The sequence below is a fragment of the Saccoglossus kowalevskii genome, chromosome 21, assembly GCF_978046115.1.
Source record: "Saccoglossus kowalevskii chromosome 21, keSacKowa6.1, whole genome shotgun sequence".
Lineage (NCBI taxonomy): Eukaryota > Metazoa > Hemichordata > Enteropneusta > Harrimaniidae > Saccoglossus > Saccoglossus kowalevskii.
In genome coordinates, this window is record NC_140661.1 from 25,981,154 (window position 1) to 26,003,789 (window position 22,636).

The window sequence follows — 22,636 nt, forward strand, 5'->3', positions numbered from 1 at the left end:
TGCTATGCCAAGGTCAACGAACTATAGCCATAATTAGATCGGTGTATTGCATACTGCACTCACACAGCATTCTCACACACAGCGCATGCGACACCTCTCATTAATAAAATACAGATGCAAATATATCTGAATAAATCACTTATGTCACCAAAACCTCAGGTGTGACACTTGCCAATCATAGCAGGTTTTGTGTGTGGTATTCATACCAGAGGCGAAAACACACAGTTGGTGATTGTTATTTATTCTGTCAAGTGTTGATGTACATGGTGGGTGCCAGCTGCTGACCAATCGAAAGAAGGAGCGGTGATATATGCAATTAGACAGCAAAATGTGGATAGGAACCTGTGATTCATAGAATCAGTATGAAATTCGTTTACAAACATGAATAAATTATAACTGTATGGAATCTCAGCTGGATGTATTCACTAAGACATACTTTTTGCAGAAATGTGTAGGACGCAATCCAGATACAAAAACAATATTTGCTAGAAGCACAAAGTTTAGGGCTGAAACAGGTTACACCAACTGAATTTTTGCTAGGCTAGTAGGGTGCCCGAGAAGGAAGAAAAGTACCTACGTATGTACATACCAGTAATCAAGAAGCCTCTGTAACCAAGTGTCAACAATATCCCATATACGCCTTTGAATATAGAGTCATAACTTGCAAAATGAATGCCATATTTAAACAGAACAAGACAAAGAAGGAAATGGACATATTATGATCATTAACAGACAGTTAGCCATGGCAAACTATTACTGTAAGCACCAATGATGTTGATATCGAGCACATGTATTACCCAGGAAACAATTGATTGGGGTTTGACATTGACATTACATTATTATTGGATATTACATCACATAAATCAATAATGTAATAATAGCAACATAGTAATTTTTATTGTCTTGTTCTACACTTAGGACAAGAATCTAATCCTTATTCTAGTGTAGCTAATTTTGCTAATATTGAGAAGTTCAATGATTAATCGATATAACATACTGGAAAATGATAGTATTGTTTATGTGTTTATGTATTAGTTATTTCAACATTTATTAATTATTTCAATCTCAAGACCCAAACGTTGAATTGATATTTGCTACGCTGAAACATGGAGTGTACGTATCTAGGTGCTAGGTGGTGAAAAGGCAAATGAATATTTGATTATAACAAAGACATCTTCAACATGTCTTTGAAACCTTGTACATTTTGATTTGATATTACGCTGCCATTTAGTTTACACCTCTCAGTGACTTACATCAATTAGCAGGTCAACGTGCATGTCGGCTAGTCTCGTCTCGATGGAAGACATAATGCAAAATGTCGTACCAATAATTAATGGCCTGAAAACAAAATCATGGTTCAGACCCATTCAAAAACCATGTTTCTTCAATAAAACACCAGGTGGGGCGGTTATTGCCTAGGCATAACATTAACTGTTTGTTTACTATAATGTTATTATCTGGTCGGTCGGTCGGTTGGTTGGTCGGTTGGTTTGTTTGCTGCTCTTGACGTGATTTTGATTACCGACTTCCCCGACTGAAGCATTATTGTTTACCATATCCGATAGGCAACTGTTTTATCTAACTTAACCTCACCACTTTCAGACCAAGGTTTGCCGAGTATTTCAGTACTCTTAGGCACGTAAAAATGCGTAAAAAATGAGTATATCACTGAAACAGCCTGCAGGGATTCAGATACTTAATATACACCAATTTCAACTATATGAAAACAGATTTGACGATTATACCAGTGCATATTTAAATATATTTAAAAGTCGTCAGAAAAATGGCTGCGACTCACAATTTTACAAAATGTAACAAATTGTTAGAAATGATGGAGATTCAAGAAAAAATAATAATCTATTCTATACTTTCTAGCTATCTATGTTATTTTATTATCTAACGAGCTGCTTGTCAATAAATCATTTCATCTTTTCATTGTTCAATCTCTATGGAAAACGTATGAGTAATAAGCTTGTAATACCAGTAGTTTTTAATAAAATACAATAATAGTGAATGAGAGATAGACTAAACAAGTTGTAAAATGGGATGGCGTGTCCAAATACCAAAATAGAACACAATACTAATGCTGCAAGTCAGGGGGGGGGGGGCAAAGCTATAATACATCTCTTCTATAATAAATTAGTTCACGTTATTACCCTTAGTTTAGTTTAAATCATCAGTAATATAAGATCAAAATGCAGTCGGTTCTTCTTTATAAATTTCACTTATCTAATGTGTTCATAATAGCTCAGATTGCAGTCATACATATTGATGAGGTCAGATGATCCCCATCCCATGGGTTTCGAACCACCTGACCTACCGATATTAATATTCAAAAGAAAAAAACACATATTTAGAGTTAACTACCCTTCCAGATCAATCGCATCAATACGCAAATATAAATGCACAATTTTTCTACAAACACAAAGAGGGCAAATATTTTTTTTTAAATATTTTTCAATAATGTGCAACGACTATACATGTTATACATAAAATATCAAGTTGATTGATTGAAGCGCCTATGAGAAACTAATTTTTAAAACCACTGACTCAACGAAATAATTTATTTGGTTTAAAAAAATACATACTTTTGAACAAACTACATGATACTTCAACTTAATTTCATTTTAAAATGTTCTGACCAAACATTAAAAGTGAAGTTTCATGCCCTTTTTCCGTTTTAGAGGCCTTCATTGCGGCTAATATTGCATCAACGCTAAAGACAATGATGAGTATTGTTGTAGAACATGAGATGTTGTTTATGTCAAACAGTAAACTACCGGTTTTGGCTAAATTCAAAATGGCGGCCAGAATTATGTTTTGAATGATGAGAGCAGATTTCTGAAGGTTAAACTACTGTTCACGAGCTCACCTATTTCAGACTTCTAAATAAAAATTCTAAAAAATACCCACAATGCAGTATAATTGGATTTTTATTCGACTTTTTCACAAGGACTGCTGAACGAAATTAGTTAAAATGTGCATAGTACATCACATTGCGTAACTAGTTTGACAATCTCTAGTATTTAGAATCAAAACTGTCGGAGTGAGAAGGAATACAAAATTTCAAAACAAGATAACAAATTTGACCGTACGCCATTTCGAAGTCAGGTGCACCAGTTCCCATTGGGGTTCCACATCAGCACATTAGGTTTCATGCTACTAGCTTTAGTCATATTATCAAACGCCTCGATTAAAACAAGAAGAAAGAAGGATAAATGAAAAACAACAACAATAAGGTGCAGCCTTACATGTTGGGCCCCTGGTAAGAAACTGTGGAATCAATGCGTGCAATAATGAGAACATATTTAGATTAAGTCTGTTAACATTATTCCAATGTGGCTAATTGACAAGCAAAGCTTGTACCTATGTTGTGTTTTAACTTCTTTTAGGATCCAGGTTTGTTGGATTCGACTGTTTTGTCTATTTATTCTTCTTGCACTGTAAAGACGTTTAGAAGAAGTGCTCTTCAAACTTTGACTATTTCCCCGTATTCTCTCAACTTATTGGTCCTGTGTTTGTTACACCGTATATTAGCAAGTACCTTCGCTGCGATTTCTGTTGGTTTTTGGTCTTCTTTGTTTTTTTAGGTTTGGTTCAGTTACGGACACTGCCAAGATGGCGACCCGCACTGTCCAACCTCCTGTCACACACACGCGAAAGCATTCAGGTGTGCTAGTTATGAAGGTATTTCAGTCGAGGACTATGTCGAGGAGCTATCGGGTACTGCTAACAACACGGAGTAATGTACATACAAGATATCACATCACAGCACATGTCTATGACATAGATAACATGACTTGAAACCCAACTGAGAAAAGAAAGGCATACTTTATTGAGGTATGAAGGCATAGTTATTATATAAGCAGATAAATGGAAAGACAGATCTAGTCATACATTTTATGACAGATGAAGCAGTCTTGAACTTCGTAAGAAAGCTCTGCACGTACTGGATGGTGATATATGATGCATATCAAAAAATGCTTTCTATTGATGTTCATCAGGCAGATAACCGGGATTCGTTCAAAACTATAAACGTTAAAGTGAAAGGAAGGATACAAACACGCCACAGCAGTTTTATGATGTCTACATTAAGCCAGAAGGTGTGAATATATATTTATTTAGAAATAATATTTAAATGACTACATTATCAGAAATAATATTATATAATCCTACTAATTTTGCAGTACAGTGTTTATATACATTACACGTTTTTAGCTCAAATGACAATCTCTGAAGGTACATGCATCGTTAACTGCTTAGTCTTATTCGTAGTTCTTCACGACGAGTTGTGTACGATCTTGCTCATTTTTATTTGATTCCAAAATTCTATATTGGAGAAAAAATTCAAATAAAATATAAGGATACATAGTGCAAATTTCTATATTTCGAGACTTTTTATTTTAAATTTCGAATTCATATCTTGCTTGGGCAATAACAATTTTACTGATATGAATGTTTTTTTGGGGATATTTTACCAAATCTGCCATGCATGGAATCCACGTGAATTGTTCATGAACTTTTGATGAATTACTGTATATTTTATTGAAAAATAATACTTGTTAGCAAAGCAAATACATATATTATAAAACCTACATGTATGGATTCTCTAGTTCTTCAATAGAATCAGGAGCTGGTCCGTTCATTGTATCGGGGAGAAGCAGGATTAACAGTCCTGATATAATACATGGAACGCTGAAAACTGTCAATGGGGCTAGGTACCATACGGAATCCAAAAGCATAATGAATGGTGCAATAATATCGCCAAGAAACATGAACACGTGTGTAAGCCCGGAAGCCGCATTCCTTAAAGAAACAAAATTCACTTATTTGTGCACATCCATCACAAAAACAGCATATAGTAAAAATTCATTTGAATATCTGTTATTGTATATGGGCGTATTTTTGTGATCGCTAACTTCTTCAGGCATAATTGTATGTGACACGGACGAACAAGAAAACAAATATAAATAATGGCGGCATTAAGATTGCGAAACTATTATTTGCCTACTTCTTCTATTTTTTACTAAATGGCCACAGATAGTATATAATCCTGGAATCGCCAGACTTCAAGTTTTTAAAAAATGTGACAATAATTGCATTTTGTGATGCGTTACTAACTCAAATGTAAAACAAAATAATTACGCATTTATGCTGTTGATAAGAGTCGTCTTGGGTGTCGATCGCAGGATATGTCAATTATTTGCGTGTGAGCTGTATGAATTTGTCTAGTTAACCAACAGGAAAACACTCCAAGTGATTAATTCAGCGTTGGTGACAATAGCGGATGATAACTATAACTTTCATCACCTTTTGCTTTCACATGATGTGATGTGAATCGTTCTACGTGATTTCAACTTGCCGTGACCTGAATTAACTTGTGCACTTGTTTTGACATTTAAAAGCGCAAAGACAGAGCCGTTTAGGAGAACCTGTATTTTGTTTTTAATTTCAACATGACGTGGGATCGCCGATGCGTTATGTGTTAACGGCTTGTTAAAACATACCATAAAGTTAATCCTATACTTTCCGTGTGTTTGTATACTTTCCTCAATCTTGTTGACTAATCTCAATCTAAGTCAGCTGAAGATTCGTCGAGTTTTAGTATGATTTAGTCTGACGCGAGTGTCATGTATGCGGGTCATTTAATATTTCGACAACTAAGAACATCCAACGCTAAGTTTTGTGTTGACTGCAAATGAACTTGACACATTAGATGCGCACTCAATCTACATCACACTTGATACTTAGAAATAAGTTTATGAGAGACAAAATATGGAAGAGCATATCATAATTGAAACACATTTACAATTTGTTTGCTTTAATAAGTTCATCACAAACAAATTCAGATCGATTTTTAACGCCGAGCCGTATATACTACAGTCATATTGATCATGTCCAAGTTACACTTTTTTCTTTGCCTAAATGAAATATATTCACTGTCAAGTGAAAATTTTAGGAGGCAGAAAAACAAACTTTTGTGTAAGATTCGCTTGTAATGCTAATAGTGATGCTTATACTTGTTTTCATATTGGGACGCTAGTCTGCAATTTTCAATATGCTGTGAATTGTGATAGGGTAAAACGATATGGGTTTGGTATGGTGCAACTGGATTTCGCAAACGTCAGGTAGAAATACATAGTAAGGGAATACAGACTTGCCATTGTTACCAAGTCTTTAGCAAGATGCAGCGATTCTTTTGAATTATATACTTATATCTGAATCTACGTAAAGTGACATATGAAGTATGCTGCTATATATACATACCTGACTGGTGTTGGGAAAAGCTCGGCTGTATATAAAGTTGCCGTATTGAGACCAAGTGTTACAAACAACTTAACCAGAATAACTGATATGAACAGCAACCAATCCGTGCCTGAAAATAAACATGATACTGTATATTCAACTATATAGCAGATTAACTAATAACGTAACAAGCCGGTAGGCTGGTTGGCGATCCGCTCCGCTCAAAAACAAGCACCATGTTTTTGGCTGTATCCATGGTGTGACATAAACGTGAAGCTAACGTCGGTTTATAACTAATACGAAGTTCGCAAACACCATTCAGTTTTTGGAAGTCACTTAGTTTATTACTAGGACCACAATCACTCTCCTAGTCGAGTGACTGTGCTAGGACGTATTCTGCTGTTACATTTATTATTTCCAACCGTTTTGCGATAGCATTTTCTAGAATGAAACGTTTCCTGTAAATGCTGGAAAGCGAAATAATGAAATAACGAGATGGTAAATATTTACCTAAAGTACAGTGTGTTGACCTTCATAATAATATACTTCATAATGCAAAACATTAGTCACGGTGAGTTATTTAAATATATGACTCCTAATCGAAAAATATGACCACAGTCCAGAATTTCAGACGGATATTAAGAAACCTAAGAGCATATCAAAAGCATTTACTCTAAAATATAAAAAAGAACTGCAGTCAAAAATCAAGAATGCCAGCAAATAAAGGACTCTGTCCCACAATCCTTTGTGCGCGTTATTACGGACACGTGCAAAAAACTGTACCAGGCTTGTCAAATCTGGGTCAAATATACAGTACGCTACTATCTTGCCACAGTGGAGTGTTCGGTGACCATTGAATTAGCCCGTGATTCATATTTTATGTGTATTAATTTATTCATCAATTTTCGTGACTGACAGTACTGCCCAAATTTTAGTCAAAAAAACGTAACTGGTGAAACGGAAGAGCATTGCCAGGCGATGGACGCGGGGCTCTTTGGCGACGACCGCATAGAGGTCAAAATACGCGTTCTATTTTTACGCGTTAAATATGGCTCTTCCATTTCGCCCCCTCCGGAATGTTCTACTTTCACAGCCTAATCGGAGGTTTTTCGAAAAACGTCGAAAAAACACAAGAATTAGTAGAAATGTTCCTGTTTTGGGCGGATTATTGATGGAGAATAATGTTTTTATTACAAAAATGCTGAAAAACCGTGAGTTGTTGCCTTAGTTATTTTTTTATTGGCGAAAAACTGCGAACTCGGCAAATTTGGTTGCACAACTTCCCTTTATCATATACACCCAGCGACACTGATAAAACTGGTAGGAGGTAATACATTTCAGGCGAAAGTATTCAAAAATCAGTTTTTGGATGTTGCAATGGCAATGGTGGGCCAGAATTGTTTTCCAATTAGTGACGGCACGACCTACCTGTGAAGTATGAACAAAACCGGCCGAGCCAAAACAATCACAGAGGAGTTAAAAGCCGTTGCTGGGGAAAAGTTACCCCAACTTTAGGGTCAAATTTCTCGGTAATGAAAACAGATATCAAAAATTCAAATGGTAACTTTGTGCCCACACTCAAGCTGAGTAAAATGAGCTATGTCTGAAATGTTTTATCCCAAATTTGTAGGAGGAGATACATTTGGCGCGAAGCTATCCAAAAATCAGTTTTTTGGCTGTTGCTATGGCAACGGTGGGCCAAAATTTTTTGCAGATTTTTCCTAATAACTAGGGTGAAGGTGTGACCTACCTGCCAAGTTTGAACGAAATCGGCCAAGCCAAAAAAATCACAGAAGAAATAATACGTGAACACTGGAACACTGGAAATGTACACACACAGACACACACACACACAAAACGACAAAAGTGATTATAAGGGCAATCCTAGCGGAGCGGATCGCCAATACATTGAAATGTTAGAGAATGTTGGGAGAATCCTTCACACATACATAATACATAAATACAAAATTATCATTATTGATCTTGCCTAATAACAAGTCCGTGAACAACCTGTATTCAAAACCATATACTATTTGAATTAGGGGTCGAACTTACAAGAGTATTAACAAATCTGTACAGTCAACAACTATTCATTAAAAATGCTTTCATGCTGTGCGCAAGAGGTTACAACTTACCGGAGATTCCGCCAATCATCAAAACTACTGCCGACGATATCAACGTCATACATTGTATTATTCGCCGTTGATATCTTTGCAGTAACCAGCAGTTCAGCAAAGCAGCAGGTATTTCAACTGCCGCAGTAAACACAAAAATAACATAAGGATTCTTAGCAAAAAAGTTGACGTTTAAAGAAATACCGAAATACATCAATCCAATCGCGAACCTGGAAAAATAAAACACAACAACATTGGCTCTCATTTATAATTGTGATTGAATACCAAACTATCAGAAGTCAATGAAATCAGCTCATTTTTTCATGCATACTGTTACTATGATAGATTGAGATGCATTTTGAAGATAAAGGTTTACATGTGGCTAAAATAAATCATTGTAAAACATGGAATGAGTGAAGAGAAAGCCATATGTCAGGAATATAGTCCCTAAGATAGGTTACTTAGATATTATTTAGTAGTAGTATTTTCATTATGTATTGACACACTATTTTCCTTCCACAATGTTGGTCAGTATTTTATACTTTTTGCTCTATTTTACTCTATTCATAGGGCTGCCTTTGCTCGACGGGGACGTTGTTGCCGCTACAGGTGACGGCGTAAACTTGGTTTTACCCATGGACCTTATGTTTTGACGAATGTTTTACCGATATCGACTTTATATATTTAACGTAACCTTGACAGTAAAAATATGGGTACGGTACTACACATTCTAGGCCAAATGTTATATTTTTAATCATGTTCAAAAACATATAACTTTTCGTTTGGCAGTATTATCACCGAACGGTGACCGTCTACGATAAAAAGCCGGAGCTTTCAACTGATGGTCTGTTTTGTAAACAACTCTTTGTCTGGGACCAGGGCGAACAGGAAATACAACAGGTCGCTGAAAATTTAGACATGGCTTTAATCTCAGAAAGCAGGGCTAGTAAGAACCCTGGAGAAATTAACGACGACTCGTAATGTTGTCACTGCATTTTGCCATTGAATGTTTTTGCAACTCGCGACATACTAAAGTCCGGGACTGAAGTAAACTGAGCCTCAAATAAAACGGACGAAAAAAAATGATAACACTCAACCTCAAGTGGGAGATAAGGTTTGTTTGCGATATGTGACAACAATACCGCCCACTTTGCATAATCGCGGGTTATAATTAGTTACATCACTATGCGTTTTCAAGAGGGCAGTTGAAAAACATGATTATAGAAAACTCAATAAATCGAGTTGTAACAGTAACGAAACAGCGACCGATGTCCTGTTTTTATGTCGATGTTCAAAATAACTGAATTTGAAGTTGTTAGGCTAAACAAATGTGCTAAACAAAAAAGTAAGAATTCACAATTGTCTCGTTTTCCCAGTGTTTGTTTCCGGAGCACATCGATGTGAATGTCGTTGTTCCGGTCACCGCCACTAAGTTGTGGATTGAACGCATGGATTCTATAGGACGTAAGCTTCATTTTCGTATTTTAGTTTCAACTGACTCATGCGGCACTTTTTCACTATTGTTGCGCAAAAACGGACTACATCTACACTACACGAAATGAATCTTTTGTTCAGGAAAAAAAATAAAACAAATGGAAAAATTAGAAATACAGGATCGAATTTCAAGACCTCCTTTAATGATAACGAGACTTCCGGGGTCACTGTCATCATTAGTGGTGCCGCCATGTTCAATGTTATCCATGTTACAAATTTACCAGACGAATTGATTTTGGAGGTCATGTGGCCATAAAATAAACACAATATTGAAAAAAACAATATTAATCGAAACTTTGTTTTATTTTGCCGGGCGACAGTTTTGGACATTGACTGTTGTCTCTCCTGACTTGTCTTTGTAAGTGCAAATTGCATGTGCTAGTGCTGACACATAAGTCAGCAGAGGAAGTCATATTCATATTTTGGACTACACGACAGGGCTGTGCGGCCAACTTCCTATCAAATGGCAATTTAATGCACTAACCCGTCGTCAACCCGGCTCGGTCGAACACAAGCACCTGCGGACCTTAACCAAGGTTTCCCCAAGCATTTGAACCATAGGTCTATCGATCATGAGTCTGATGCGACAGCCACTATGCTACCAGTCATCGGTGTTTAATCGAATCTTTAAACCAGGGTCTTCCTAAATATATACATGTATAGGTTTGATGTTTTCACGTACGCCTTTCTTTCAAATTGTAGATCAGCATTTCCCTTGCAAATAAACTACCTTAAAATAAACTCACCAACAGAATGATGTAATTAGAATTCTTTTCCGGATAACAGGTGTCTTGAAAAGTGTAAACATTGACTTGCGCTCACTCTGCTGCTGAATTTCAGAAAGAAAATCATTATTTTACAAAACATACCCACATTGTAGATACAATACAAAGCATACAGTTTTTGACCTACCTCTACCACCGAGCACATGGATCCAACATCAAACAACTCTTCGTTCATTGTATCTCCATTCATATTTGAAGCTCTGTTTATAATTATTCTAGCTTTTCTATTTTCACCAGCCTGCAAATGCCATCTAATTGATTCTTCTAAGATCCTGTAAAATCATATTTTGCTAAATTTTTCATCTGTCAACACAATTAAAACAAATTAGGATAATATTTATTTAAACTTCATCGAGGTAGTCGAAAGGCAATAGTACAGTTCAAATTTATAATTACACAATGCCTTTAATTGACTCAAATATTCGTACTGACATGTACTACATATTGCTAATTAAAGAGCATTGTCACCATAATTTGGAAAGCTATTCCGGATGAAGGGTTTACAAATTATAACTTTGGCCAAAAAGTGTACTGCTTTGTCGAAAGAAAAGGTTGTCTACCATAAAAAGTCCATTGTTTCCTTATTGTAACAGAATTGGCAAACTATATATATTCAATAAAAGGTTACTGATTGTATAAGGATCAATGTACGTGCATGGCTATCTGTCAGATAGGAGTTTTCCAAATTGACCTCATTTCATCGTGATTCTATTTCCATAAACTGTTATGTTTATGTCACGGCTTATGTAAACAAAAGAAATGTCCGGATGTGACGTAAATCATCAGGAACGTACATTAAAAGTTATACAATGTGTTTAACTTACCAGAAATATGGTATGAATAGCAGACATACTGCCCCACTTATAAATTGAAGTAATCTCCAGTTACCATGCACAATATATGCTGTTATTCCAAGGAACAGATAACCTACCGAATAAGATAAGGAGCAGCCGCTGGATATTAGCGGTCTTCGTGATGTAGGCGTGGCTTCCGTTGCTATAACAACACAATAACTCATTTTCATTTTAATTTCAGGGAAACAGTAAAACTTCGCAGATTAAAATTGATTTACCTTATATTTGGTTTAATCTCCAAAGTTACCTTAAGGTAGCGAGACTATTATTTGTGTTGAAAATTACGATTTTCACATTTATTTATTAATTGATGAAATGCACCATAAACTTTCATATGATAAAGTCAATATAACATAGAATGTCATGTAAGTTGGTTAAAATGTAGATTTTCTGAAGGGAAGCAAGGCAGCCTCAGTAGTGTTTTCCAAAATCAACAACACAGGTTTAATCTGTGTGCCTATAAGTTTCAAAGATAAACTCAAGACAAAGCAATGTTAGGATGTGTTATCAGTAGCTATCTGACACACAATGAGTGTTTCCAAACATTTGAGTGGTTTGTATCCGCCCCTGTTTGTTTCACAGATTAGTCATTTGCATATGAATGTGTCAGACACAAGGTCACACAGCCACTGAAAAAAAATAATTGATTTTGGTGTTTTCATATGCCGAATTTATCCAATTATAGCTATCCCATTCCTTTATTTTTTGGTTTCCAATAGCCTTGCACATTTGGATGTCCCTACACATGGTAAAACAGACCTTGATGGGAAAACAAATTGATTGTGCCGATAAACAAGCTTGAAAATCTTTGCTGTTACTTCATGGACGTTTTCTAGGAATTTATGTTTTTCAAAATACAAGGTCTTTAACAAAAAATAACGTATACTTATTGTCGTCGGATTAACACCAAATTTTAACAGCTTTAAGGTGACAATGAGAGGAACTTGAATGTGTCCAGACAAACTATTTCATCGATTATTTACCAACGAGTTGTGGTTTGAGTTGGGGGCAATGCGACTAAAACAGTAATTGAAATTCAGGACACTATTTTTTAAAACGCGTTGCTTGAATAAAACTAACCAGACACATTCAATTTACCAGACTATTGAACAACTAGGAAAAGTGAAAAAAAAATACTTCTTATTGCCAGCATAAATGCGTAATTTTTTTTTTTACAGAAAAAGTAATTTTTCACCTTTGATTGAGTAACGCGTCATAGAATGCAGATACGGGCATGCAAAATACACTTGTGAAAAGCTTGAAGTTTGGCGATTCTAAAAATATATACTTTCCCGGGTCTATTTGTAGTCATTTAGTCACAATTAGAGGATGAAAACAAGTATGCAAATAATAGTCCCGCTACCTTAATTGTTATTTATGAATCATGTCACTTGACAACTGCAGCCAGTCGGAAGCAAAAACATTATACACCAAAATAAATACATTTGTTTCAAACTACTTGTGTTTCATTTATATCGGCTATTATTGTTATTTCTACCATTCCATCTATTCAGACATTCTAGCATTCGGTCGCCCTCACAAATAGCGCTAAGAAATCCCACGATAGAATCCTGAACAGAAAGCGTAATTTCTGGAACATGGTTAAATTTCAGCTACGAATACTTGACGGCTATTTGTCGATGTTTCATAAAGTTCTACAGGGTAACGGCAAAATCAATACAAACTAATGTCAGATACTATTGTCACTTGAAAATGAAATGTCTGCAAAATAACGAATCATATGTTTGTGTCAGTCCGATATGTACATTAGTTTTGTTCGAACATATTTTCCACTCGTAGCAAAATATGTAATATGTGTACACATGAAGAAAGAAATATAGTGGTTTGGTATTTGAGTAGGTTTTTCATTCGAAAATAATTATCACTGAGTAAATGTTGATAACAATGAATTATATACTTACCAAGTACAAATATGACCAAACAAATAGCTGACGCAGAAAAAGCTGACAAGAAAGTTCCTATGATGAAAGTGACAAATGACGGTGCAAACGCAGTACAAATGCCGAATATAAGACAAAGTATGCCTGCTACAAGCACTGTTGGTTTCCTTCCATATCTAGAGGAAACAAATGTAAGTGTATATATATTATTATATATCTTTCACAGTAAATCTATAAGTTACAGCGTGCCGTAATTTTGCGATATTTTACGGGGTATTTTTATTCTACCATATTAGGAAATGCGAATTCCAAATATGGCATTATTACGCGTGTAAGCGTCCTCTCTTAATAAAAACATGGCTACCACAAGAGTTTGATCGGATTCAACACAAATAAGTTCGCTGAATATGTTCTAAACATTTTGAATTTTGACATTCCCATGGTGTATCGTTGGAAAGTATGCACTCAGACAGTACGCGGCACATCGACCTTCCTACGCGTCGGTCGTTACACCAGATTTACTGTCTTCGTGCATACTTTGAGATATTCTCGTAATAACATTATAGTATATAAATGTCGAATATAGTAGATCGAAATGGAGCATGTGAATATTTGGATTTAATATCATCCTTCACTTTGCGTATTTCAGGTTGTTGGGAAATAACAAAAATCCGGTAATTTATGTTATAGTATCATGACAGTAATATTCCAATTATAGGGAAGAAAATAGTTCTATTCACTTTGAGGCGATTTATTCCGATTTAATTTAATATAGTTCATGTGCTACAATATATACTTACACGTCAGCAACTTGGCCGAAAATGAGGCTGCCAATAAGTTCCCCAGATGCGCTTACTGACTTAGATAGTTGTTTCATGAAATCCTTCCCACAAACCAAATCAAACTGCAAAATATATTTGTTATTAATCGGTTGCAACATTGTCCCGCCGTGCCCGCTTGAGTACAGCCTAATTATTTCAAACAAACGTGATGAAACAATTATTGAGGGAAATATAAAATCATAATATGTGACAGCCAAATGTAAATGGTATATACGTATCAGCGAATATATCCAGTAAAACCACGCTAAATGAATACTTACAATTAGACCAGTTATGATGGGAAATCTTAGATTTGGAAATAATATTCTTAAAGGGGAACTAAATAGAGCCTAATTTGATGTTTGTATTCCTGGGTTATGTATATTGATTATAAATTTTTAAAAAATGATGAGTTATGATGATTTAAATATGAGAAACCATAACACTGTGAAGGACTTCCGTTCGCCATAAAACACCCGCAGGGGGTATAAACAAGAGAGGCAGCAAAGCATGATGACGAAATACTATCTGATTATATATAAACAACTTAGGAAACCATGGTTGGCTGGATTGGTGAATTAAATCCCAAGAGAATTTTGACTTTAGACGTTAATGTCATTTACAAGCGTATCAACATGCAAACATTATTTCAAAGTCTGGATGTTGGAGTATGCAACCTTGAGTTAAATGACTGAAGTAAATGACTGAATAGAAGGGATGCGAACCACGTTGTGTATGTTTCCTCATAAAAGCACGAACCAAACACGATTATTATGAAGTGAAACACACTTTTTACACGCATATTTTAAAAAATATCGTCGACGTCCGGTAAAAACACTTTGGGCTTATAATCGCGAATGCCCTCAACTCGATAAATGTCTAAAAATAGAGGGATGGACTTATACTCGCAGAGGGGCCTATGATGGGGAAGTACGGCACTTTAACGCAATTGGGCTTCCTCTGTCAGATTACTGTGGTTCAAACGTTTACTGTTCTAACCCAAGTTCAAAAAGCACATTGTGCATATAAAAGTCGAGTTTATACTAGTAGTACACAATGCTGGAAGGAGGAATGGCAATGTACAATGGCGTATACGAATGGCATATGTACGATGGCATATACGAATCAGATACTAAAACGTCATAGCTTTGAAAAGTACCCGTACGTTCAATATGTTCGTTCGTTATTTACCCCTCTCCATGAATATAATGGCCTCCATGGCGTTTAATTGTAAGCATTTCAAATGCCTCTCCAAGCTACAGTTATAATTAAAACAAAATTAAACCACTGCAATTTTATTTGAAATACATTTTGGAACATACACCACTATAAATTCAGGACGCATTGAGGTTCTCTTTAATTATTCATTGTCATCACCATTATATATACGCTAGAAATATTTGATATCTAGCTTGCAGATCAAAACTCGGCGAATACGCATTAATGGTGGGTATTAAAGAAGCTCTTGTAAAAAATTGGTTTCGGCTAAAAAATGGTGAAAAAATGATTAGAGAAAATGAATATTTAGATGCAGAATTAAAATTTATCACGCACAGCATTAAAAAGAAATAAATTGAACTCTGGAGGTTAAACATTAAAAATGAAAATAGAAAACTTCGTAATAAATACAGTGACACGTTTTATAATAAGTAACTATACATAGGAATTAAAGAAAAGGCTACATATCCAACCCAAACACCTCTAGAAATGTGAACATGTAAATGTTGTCCTAAAAAAGGAAAGGAAACAAAATATAGAAAACACAAACAAGAGTTTCCAGGTGTTGAACAAAAAAAAAGAGCAGAAATTTATTTATCTAATGAGTACAACTGGAGACAACGTGGTCAGACAGATTGGAGAGTATTTGTTTTTTTCTATTAGGAGAGACAGCACTGACTGATAACCATTTTTCATTTTAAACGATGCATTTTATTTTATTTATTATTATACTTACCTCCGTGACAACAGTACTGTGTAAATCCCGTCTGTCGTAAATCCAGCCTCGATCACATAAACGGGTAACGTTGGATGGTCGGCATGTCTGGGAGTATGTATCAAAATGTATTGATTCGTTTTGATTTGTTAAATTGTTAGCATACATTCTACACGAATCCCATTTCAAATCACCATTCACATACCTATATGGTATGGTACATTTCTTCATATGTGAACTGTCAGAGAATGTTTGATTGTCAGTCACACGACAGTAGTGTTCGACTGAAGCGCTGTAAAATGTGTTTCCAATACTGAACCACGGATGTACAAATATTGCGAGACAGAATAACAGAAACTGCCTCTTCTGGAATCGTCCAAAATCTTTAATGACACTCATTGATTCAACGTCTGCCATTTATGAGTGTCCTATAACGGAACAATAGCTTTAAAATGTTAAATCTCATTGGTTACCCCAAGTGTTCAGGGTACTGTTTTTTTGTTTGTTTTTTGGCTGACATTATATTGCCAACAAATATATGTACATATGTACGTATACCGTAATCCTGGCCTTTTACGTGTTGTCATGATTTGTAACTGGGTCCCGTAGTGTTGTGTGTGTACACAAGTCTATGTTTTTGTCATATTACCTGAAACCCTGCAAATAGAAGTGTGCATGGAGTCATGGGAAGAAATGGTGTGAATTGCCATGTAATAACTGTCATAAAGATGATTGACAGGTCATACTTCTTTACAACTCTGGAAGGACAATTGGAATCTACCAGGTGTACTTGTGATTTACATAACAAAGGTTGTTTACAATTCTACTGACTTGCCTACGTGAGACAGCTGCTAGCAAGACCACATTTTGATTGGCTCATGTAGAAACCCAGGGGGTGTACCCGAATCTGGGCCATATATGTCTATAAATTGGCTAAACTGAGAACAGCTGTGGTCCACCTTGTCAACTGAATATTATGTGTATTGTTGCTGGAATATTGTGAGACAAGTGACAGAGGCTTCAATCATTATCCTGTGAAACTTATATGAACTGCTCTGCGACACCCTGCTATCAGCGGTGCCTCCAGAATAACAGCATTTTTCTGCAAGAAAGACTCTTGTATTTCTTTGTCGTTATGTTGCAGAAGCCATGGACTGTCATCAATTTCCACATCCAATGCACACTTCCCCAGGCAATCCCCTAGTTTACTGAATTTATTCATTGTATTTGTTGTGCTTTATTTTTTTGTAATTATTTTGAGAAGTGGGCCAGAAGTTTTAACTTGATATTTTGGTGTATATGTATTTCATTTTCAGTACTATTGTCTTGTCTACCACTTTTCAGCAGTGAAAGAACTTCCTGTCTTGTGTGAGTTCTGTCGGTGGCACTCTCAATAACAATAAGTAGGCCATATACTGTGACACTCACATACATGTGCACGCGCCATACCACCAATCTATCTATTCACAATATTTATAAAAACAAAACAAAAGTCACCAGCTAATTTGAAATGAGAGATATATTAGAGCGTTTTAAATTGTTGATATACCATTGTTTTAATATTCTGAATAATCTCAACTTGTAACACACCAATATATTGTAATATTGATAGACCGGAATATTTTGAAATATATGATGCAATGGTACAATATGTCGGCCACTATGCCATCATATGAAAGTTTATGTTTTTCACTATGTATATAATCACAAAATTTCAAATAATATTAACAATGTAATGTTGTATTCAAACATTCAATACAATACATTTTAAAACGTTTTTAACGGTCAGTGCATAGCATTATAGGGATTATGTTAATGTAAAGAACACTAGCACTGCATTCTATTTTTATATACACTCGTATTGCCAGACTACCACACACGAGTTACATATAGTATACCAACGTAAAGACTATATGTCAAACCGGTTGATATTTCCTGATAATCAGATCAAAATGATTTATTAGGAGATGCCCTTCAATTGTAATTCTATCGACTATAATCTAATTTAAAAATTCCATACTGAATATGAAGATATGTGGTTGACATAGAACAACAGTATGATGTTAATATGTGTAGTCTTTTGAACAAAATAAAGGTTAGCATACTGCAATTTCTACAAATATATGTTTATCCCAATGCTTGATCAAATGAGCGCCGCTTGTCTGTTCCCATGCATTGCTATCATAGTTTTGCGTCTATAATAACCCTATTTTGCAAAACTAAATGCACACAACTAAAACTAAACAGAGACATACTTTCAATTAATATGCAGAACCGAAATGTATTTGCATTAACACAATAATAGTTACATGGTAACTATCATTATGTTGCTATTAAAGTCAACACAATACTCACCACTTTATCCTTCCTGTGGATCCTTCGTACTCACACTAAAAAAGTAGAATAGAACCAAATGTACCAGTATGCTACGCGAGATCACAATGTTCCAGTTGTGTACCGAATTTTCAAGCATTATACATCATATAAATACAAAGATACCTCGTACTACAATTACACTGTATAGACAGTTCACATAAAGAAAACGTTGTCGCGCATCAACATGTGATTACCTGGAAATATACCGGTACATGTGCACTATGACCCTTACTGTTAAATACAACAATCCGCACATAAACTAACGTCATTGAACACTGCATATATATTATTTAAAAATTGGGTTTCATTTATGAATGCTAATTTTGTTATAAATAATATTATTATTATTATTTATCTTTATTTCAGATTGTCAATCATTTGAAAGTCCATATAAAACTAGTATGAAAAATAAATAAATAAATGAACAAAAAATATATGTATATAGGTCAGTGTACTTATGGAAACATTAATAGTACAAAGTATTATTCCAATGCTGGAACAAGGCAGACTTCCAACGGACATCAGAGTTACATAAGCTCACCAACAGACTGTTATCAGAGTTGTATATACGCTCTCTAAATTTAAATACAAGATTTCTAAAAATTTCGTAAAAAGACTTGACATGATTGTATACAAACATATGATTTACACTATAATGGGTAATGAAAAAACCGGCGAAACAAGTTATTGTAAAATACACGCAAAGCATTAATGTTCGACTTCCGAAAGGAGCACCATAGTTGACAGCAGAAAAAGTTATAACAAAAAGTTTTAAATAACAAAAGTTTGACCTCATAGCAACATTTTGAAAATTTCCGTAATAGAAGATTAGCCCTGATGCAAAATAGACGTTTCTGATGATCCATATCAGTGATATCTTTCAAATCACTAGTAAGCTTGTGGCCAAGGTATGTAAATTGGTCAACAAGTTCCATTGGCTGTCCCGACAAATATACTGGTGGTATTTCGAAAACACTGTGTCGACTATAAAAACACATACATTTAGATTTAGTGACATTATATATGATATCATGGTCATGCGCAAAACGACCACATATTTCCAAAAGTCGTCTTAACCCCTTAATAGAGAGCGATAGCACACACATATCATCAGCATAACTGAGATTGTTGAGCAACTTATCACCAACTAGACACCCACTTGGAGTATCATTCAGTTGGATATTCAGATTATTAATATATACATTAAATAACATAGGCGACATAACACCGCCTTGGCGTACTCCGTTAGATACACACAATAAACGGGATATAGCATTCCCCCATTTAACACAATATTTTTGATGTTGATACCAATTCATTAAAAAGCGAACTATATATATAGGTACATTACGTTCAGTCAATTTGTAAAATAGCGTCCAGTGATTGACTCTGTCAAATGCCTTTGAAGCGTCAAGGAAACAGACAAACACATGACTACCGAGAGAATTATAATGACGTACTGCTTCTTTTAACAGAAATACACACAGATCCGTTGAATGTTTTTTCCTAAATCCAAACTGATTGTCAATTAGGACAATAAACTCCTGGCATCTAGACATCATTATAAGCTCAACAATTTTGGAGATGACGGTGGTTATCGCAATCGGGCGATAATTATCTAAACTAGTTACATCACCAGCTGTATTCTTAATTAGTGGCATAATAACAACTTTTATCATGTTATCCGGAACAGATCCATGACAAAACATTGCAGAAATACACATGGCTAGGTGCAGATTAAGTGCAGGACCAGCAAATTTAAAATGCTCGGCACGAAGACAATCCGAACCACATGATTTACCCAAATCTAAGTTGCGCACGATATTAGAAATTTCCTGCATCGAGACACGTGGTGTACTTTCTGTAGAACCATTAACATAATCGTACACTTTACTGCAAAGTTTAACATCAGAAACAGAGTTAAGAACGGCGTCAAATGATTAGCCCACATATTAGCAATGTTGCCTGACGAACCATTAACAGTAGCTGAAAGTGGAGACTTGGTGGACGCAGTAGCTTTTTTCCAAAACATACAATGATTTTTATTTAGCAATGCTTCAGCGAGTTTGTCAGCTTTAATCTTAGCCTGATTATTTTTGCATATCCGTAGGACATGCTTAAATTTCATTCTAGAAGTACGCATCAAGTGATATGACACACCTTGTCTTGGACTGCCCAAGTTACGCCACTCCAAAAAGTAACCACGGGCAACGTCATGAGCATCCTTGACTAGCTCATTTCATCCCGGAATCATATTGTATTGCTGACGGGTTTGAACTCCGAATGCTGCACCTGAAGCATTTGTAAGTGCATCAACGATTTCGTCATAATATTGACTTATCATAGTATTATGTTCGTCGTGTGTACAGTTTTGTGATTCACAAATAATAGCGTCAACAGGAATAACTATATTTGTTAAATACCTAACAGTGAGCTCAGAAAATTTAGTAAGCTTCGCCGTTGGTACTTTCGACCAATTAATTGGCGCATGCGTAGTGGAATTTGGATCGTAGGAGGGTTCTCCCTCAGTGGCGACCAACTTATCGATTTGGCAAGTCACAGATAATGGTAAATGGTCCGAAGCAATATAATCATATAAAATATGTATATCTACAATAGAGCGATGCTCATTAATCGTTGAGACACAATGGTCCAGCCATGATGTAGTTTGATGTGCATCACTAATATATGTAAAATTATTATCAGATTGACCAATGAATTCAATATCTGAAAAATTAAGTTAGTATTTATATACTGTTCCTTAAGCTCCTTGCCAAATTGGGAATTCATGTCCGCATTCCAGTCTCCCATAATAAATACATTGGATGCGTTTTGTTCCTGGACAATGGCATTAATTTGTCCAAGGTAGCCAGTGAACTCGTCAAAATTGTCACTGCAGTTAATTGGAAGGTATACACATAGAATGAAAAGCTGAACACATCCAAGTACAAGCTCAGCACCGAGAAGTCTAGAATCATTAAAAGACTTTATTTTAATCGAGTCCTCAAGCGATTTCCTCCATAAGATAGCAGTTCCGCCAAATGGGCAGCCGGAAAGTAGTCCAGACCCAGTATCTACTGCCAACACACCATAAGCATGGAAATCTGTATGAATTGATGATAAATAAGCCAAATCTTCATGTAATAGCCAGTGTTCTTGTAAGAGACAAATGTCATGACTTTCACATAATGTATTAACAGTAGGCGCAGTAGATTTAATTGATCTACAATTATAGGATACAATATTAATCGTGGACATTGTATTATATTAATTACGACTTTGAAAAAATTTTCGTACAAGTACTCCTTCTGGCCAAGAGTCAGCATTCATGAGTGATAGAAAGTGTGTTTCAGTTGTTGACACACAAAATGACGAGTACGTATTATACCTTGTATCGAGGCGTTCACAACAGATATCGGTAATATTCAAAGAATTCTTAATATAGCTTTTCAGCATATCAGCAGTAGTGTCAGGACCTAGTCTGCTTATAAGGCACTCATACGCCTCTGTACAACTGGTATACCATGATCGGTCTTACGTCTGCCAATGAGAAAATTACGCGATTTCTGAAAACCATTAACAGCATAGCGATTACGTGGATGACTGGGGTTCTTGGTAACACTTTCACGATTTTCACTAGAAGTTTGTTTTCGTAACAAATCGGACTTGCAACAGAACCAAAATAACTTGTACATTATTCATAGATTTTTTATGCCCTTGTCTGCGAATCAGACGTTTTGAGCTATGATCACCACACAGATCAACAATAACACCTTAGCGTACTCTATTTCCAAGTCCGTATAGAAATCAGTGCACAGTTTAGTAATAATATCCATAGCAAGAACATCCATCTTGTTTACAATAAAACACAGCATTTCGCTAATGATTGGAGCAGATGTGGGAGATGCTTCATTATTTTGTGACTTACGGTTATGGTACGTAGAGCCTACGTAGCCATTGTCATTGTCAATGCCATCATCCATTCGTGCATGCCGACCAAACCGTTTTTGCTTGCAGTCAGGACATAAATCTAGGTCGCCACAAATAAAAAAAAATTAAAAAAAAAGAACTGCAGACCTCACTTCTTTATATGGGCCAGCCATGTTTCCACA

General features: G+C 35.6%; 1 protein-coding gene across 3 annotated transcripts; it reads right to left on the reverse strand.

Moving 5' to 3' along the window:
* Positions 1-4,091: 4,091 nt before the first annotated feature.
* Positions 4,092-18,693, reverse strand: LOC100371998 (organic cation transporter protein-like). 3 transcript variants are annotated; one of them, XM_085494817.1, is made up of 11 exons: positions 18,504-18,693; positions 16,170-16,256; positions 14,195-14,298; positions 13,416-13,570; positions 11,464-11,566; positions 10,767-10,911; positions 10,601-10,683; positions 8,382-8,590; positions 6,268-6,376; positions 4,597-4,806; positions 4,092-4,329 (listed from the first exon to the last, which is right to left on the reverse strand). In XM_085494817.1, exons 3-11 carry the CDS (start codon positions 14,269-14,271, stop codon positions 4,266-4,268), a joined length of 1,155 nt encoding a protein of 384 aa, XP_085350943.1. In that variant the 5' UTR covers positions 14,272-14,298; positions 16,170-16,256; positions 18,504-18,693; the 3' UTR covers positions 4,092-4,265. The 3 variants fall into 3 exon arrangements, with proteins under 3 accessions (XP_085350943.1, XP_085350942.1, XP_006825551.2); XM_085494816.1 differs by having other exon boundaries at positions 10,601-10,680; positions 11,464-11,635; XM_006825488.3 differs by having other exon boundaries at positions 11,464-11,635.
* Between the last annotated feature and the right edge of the window lie 3,943 nt (positions 18,694-22,636).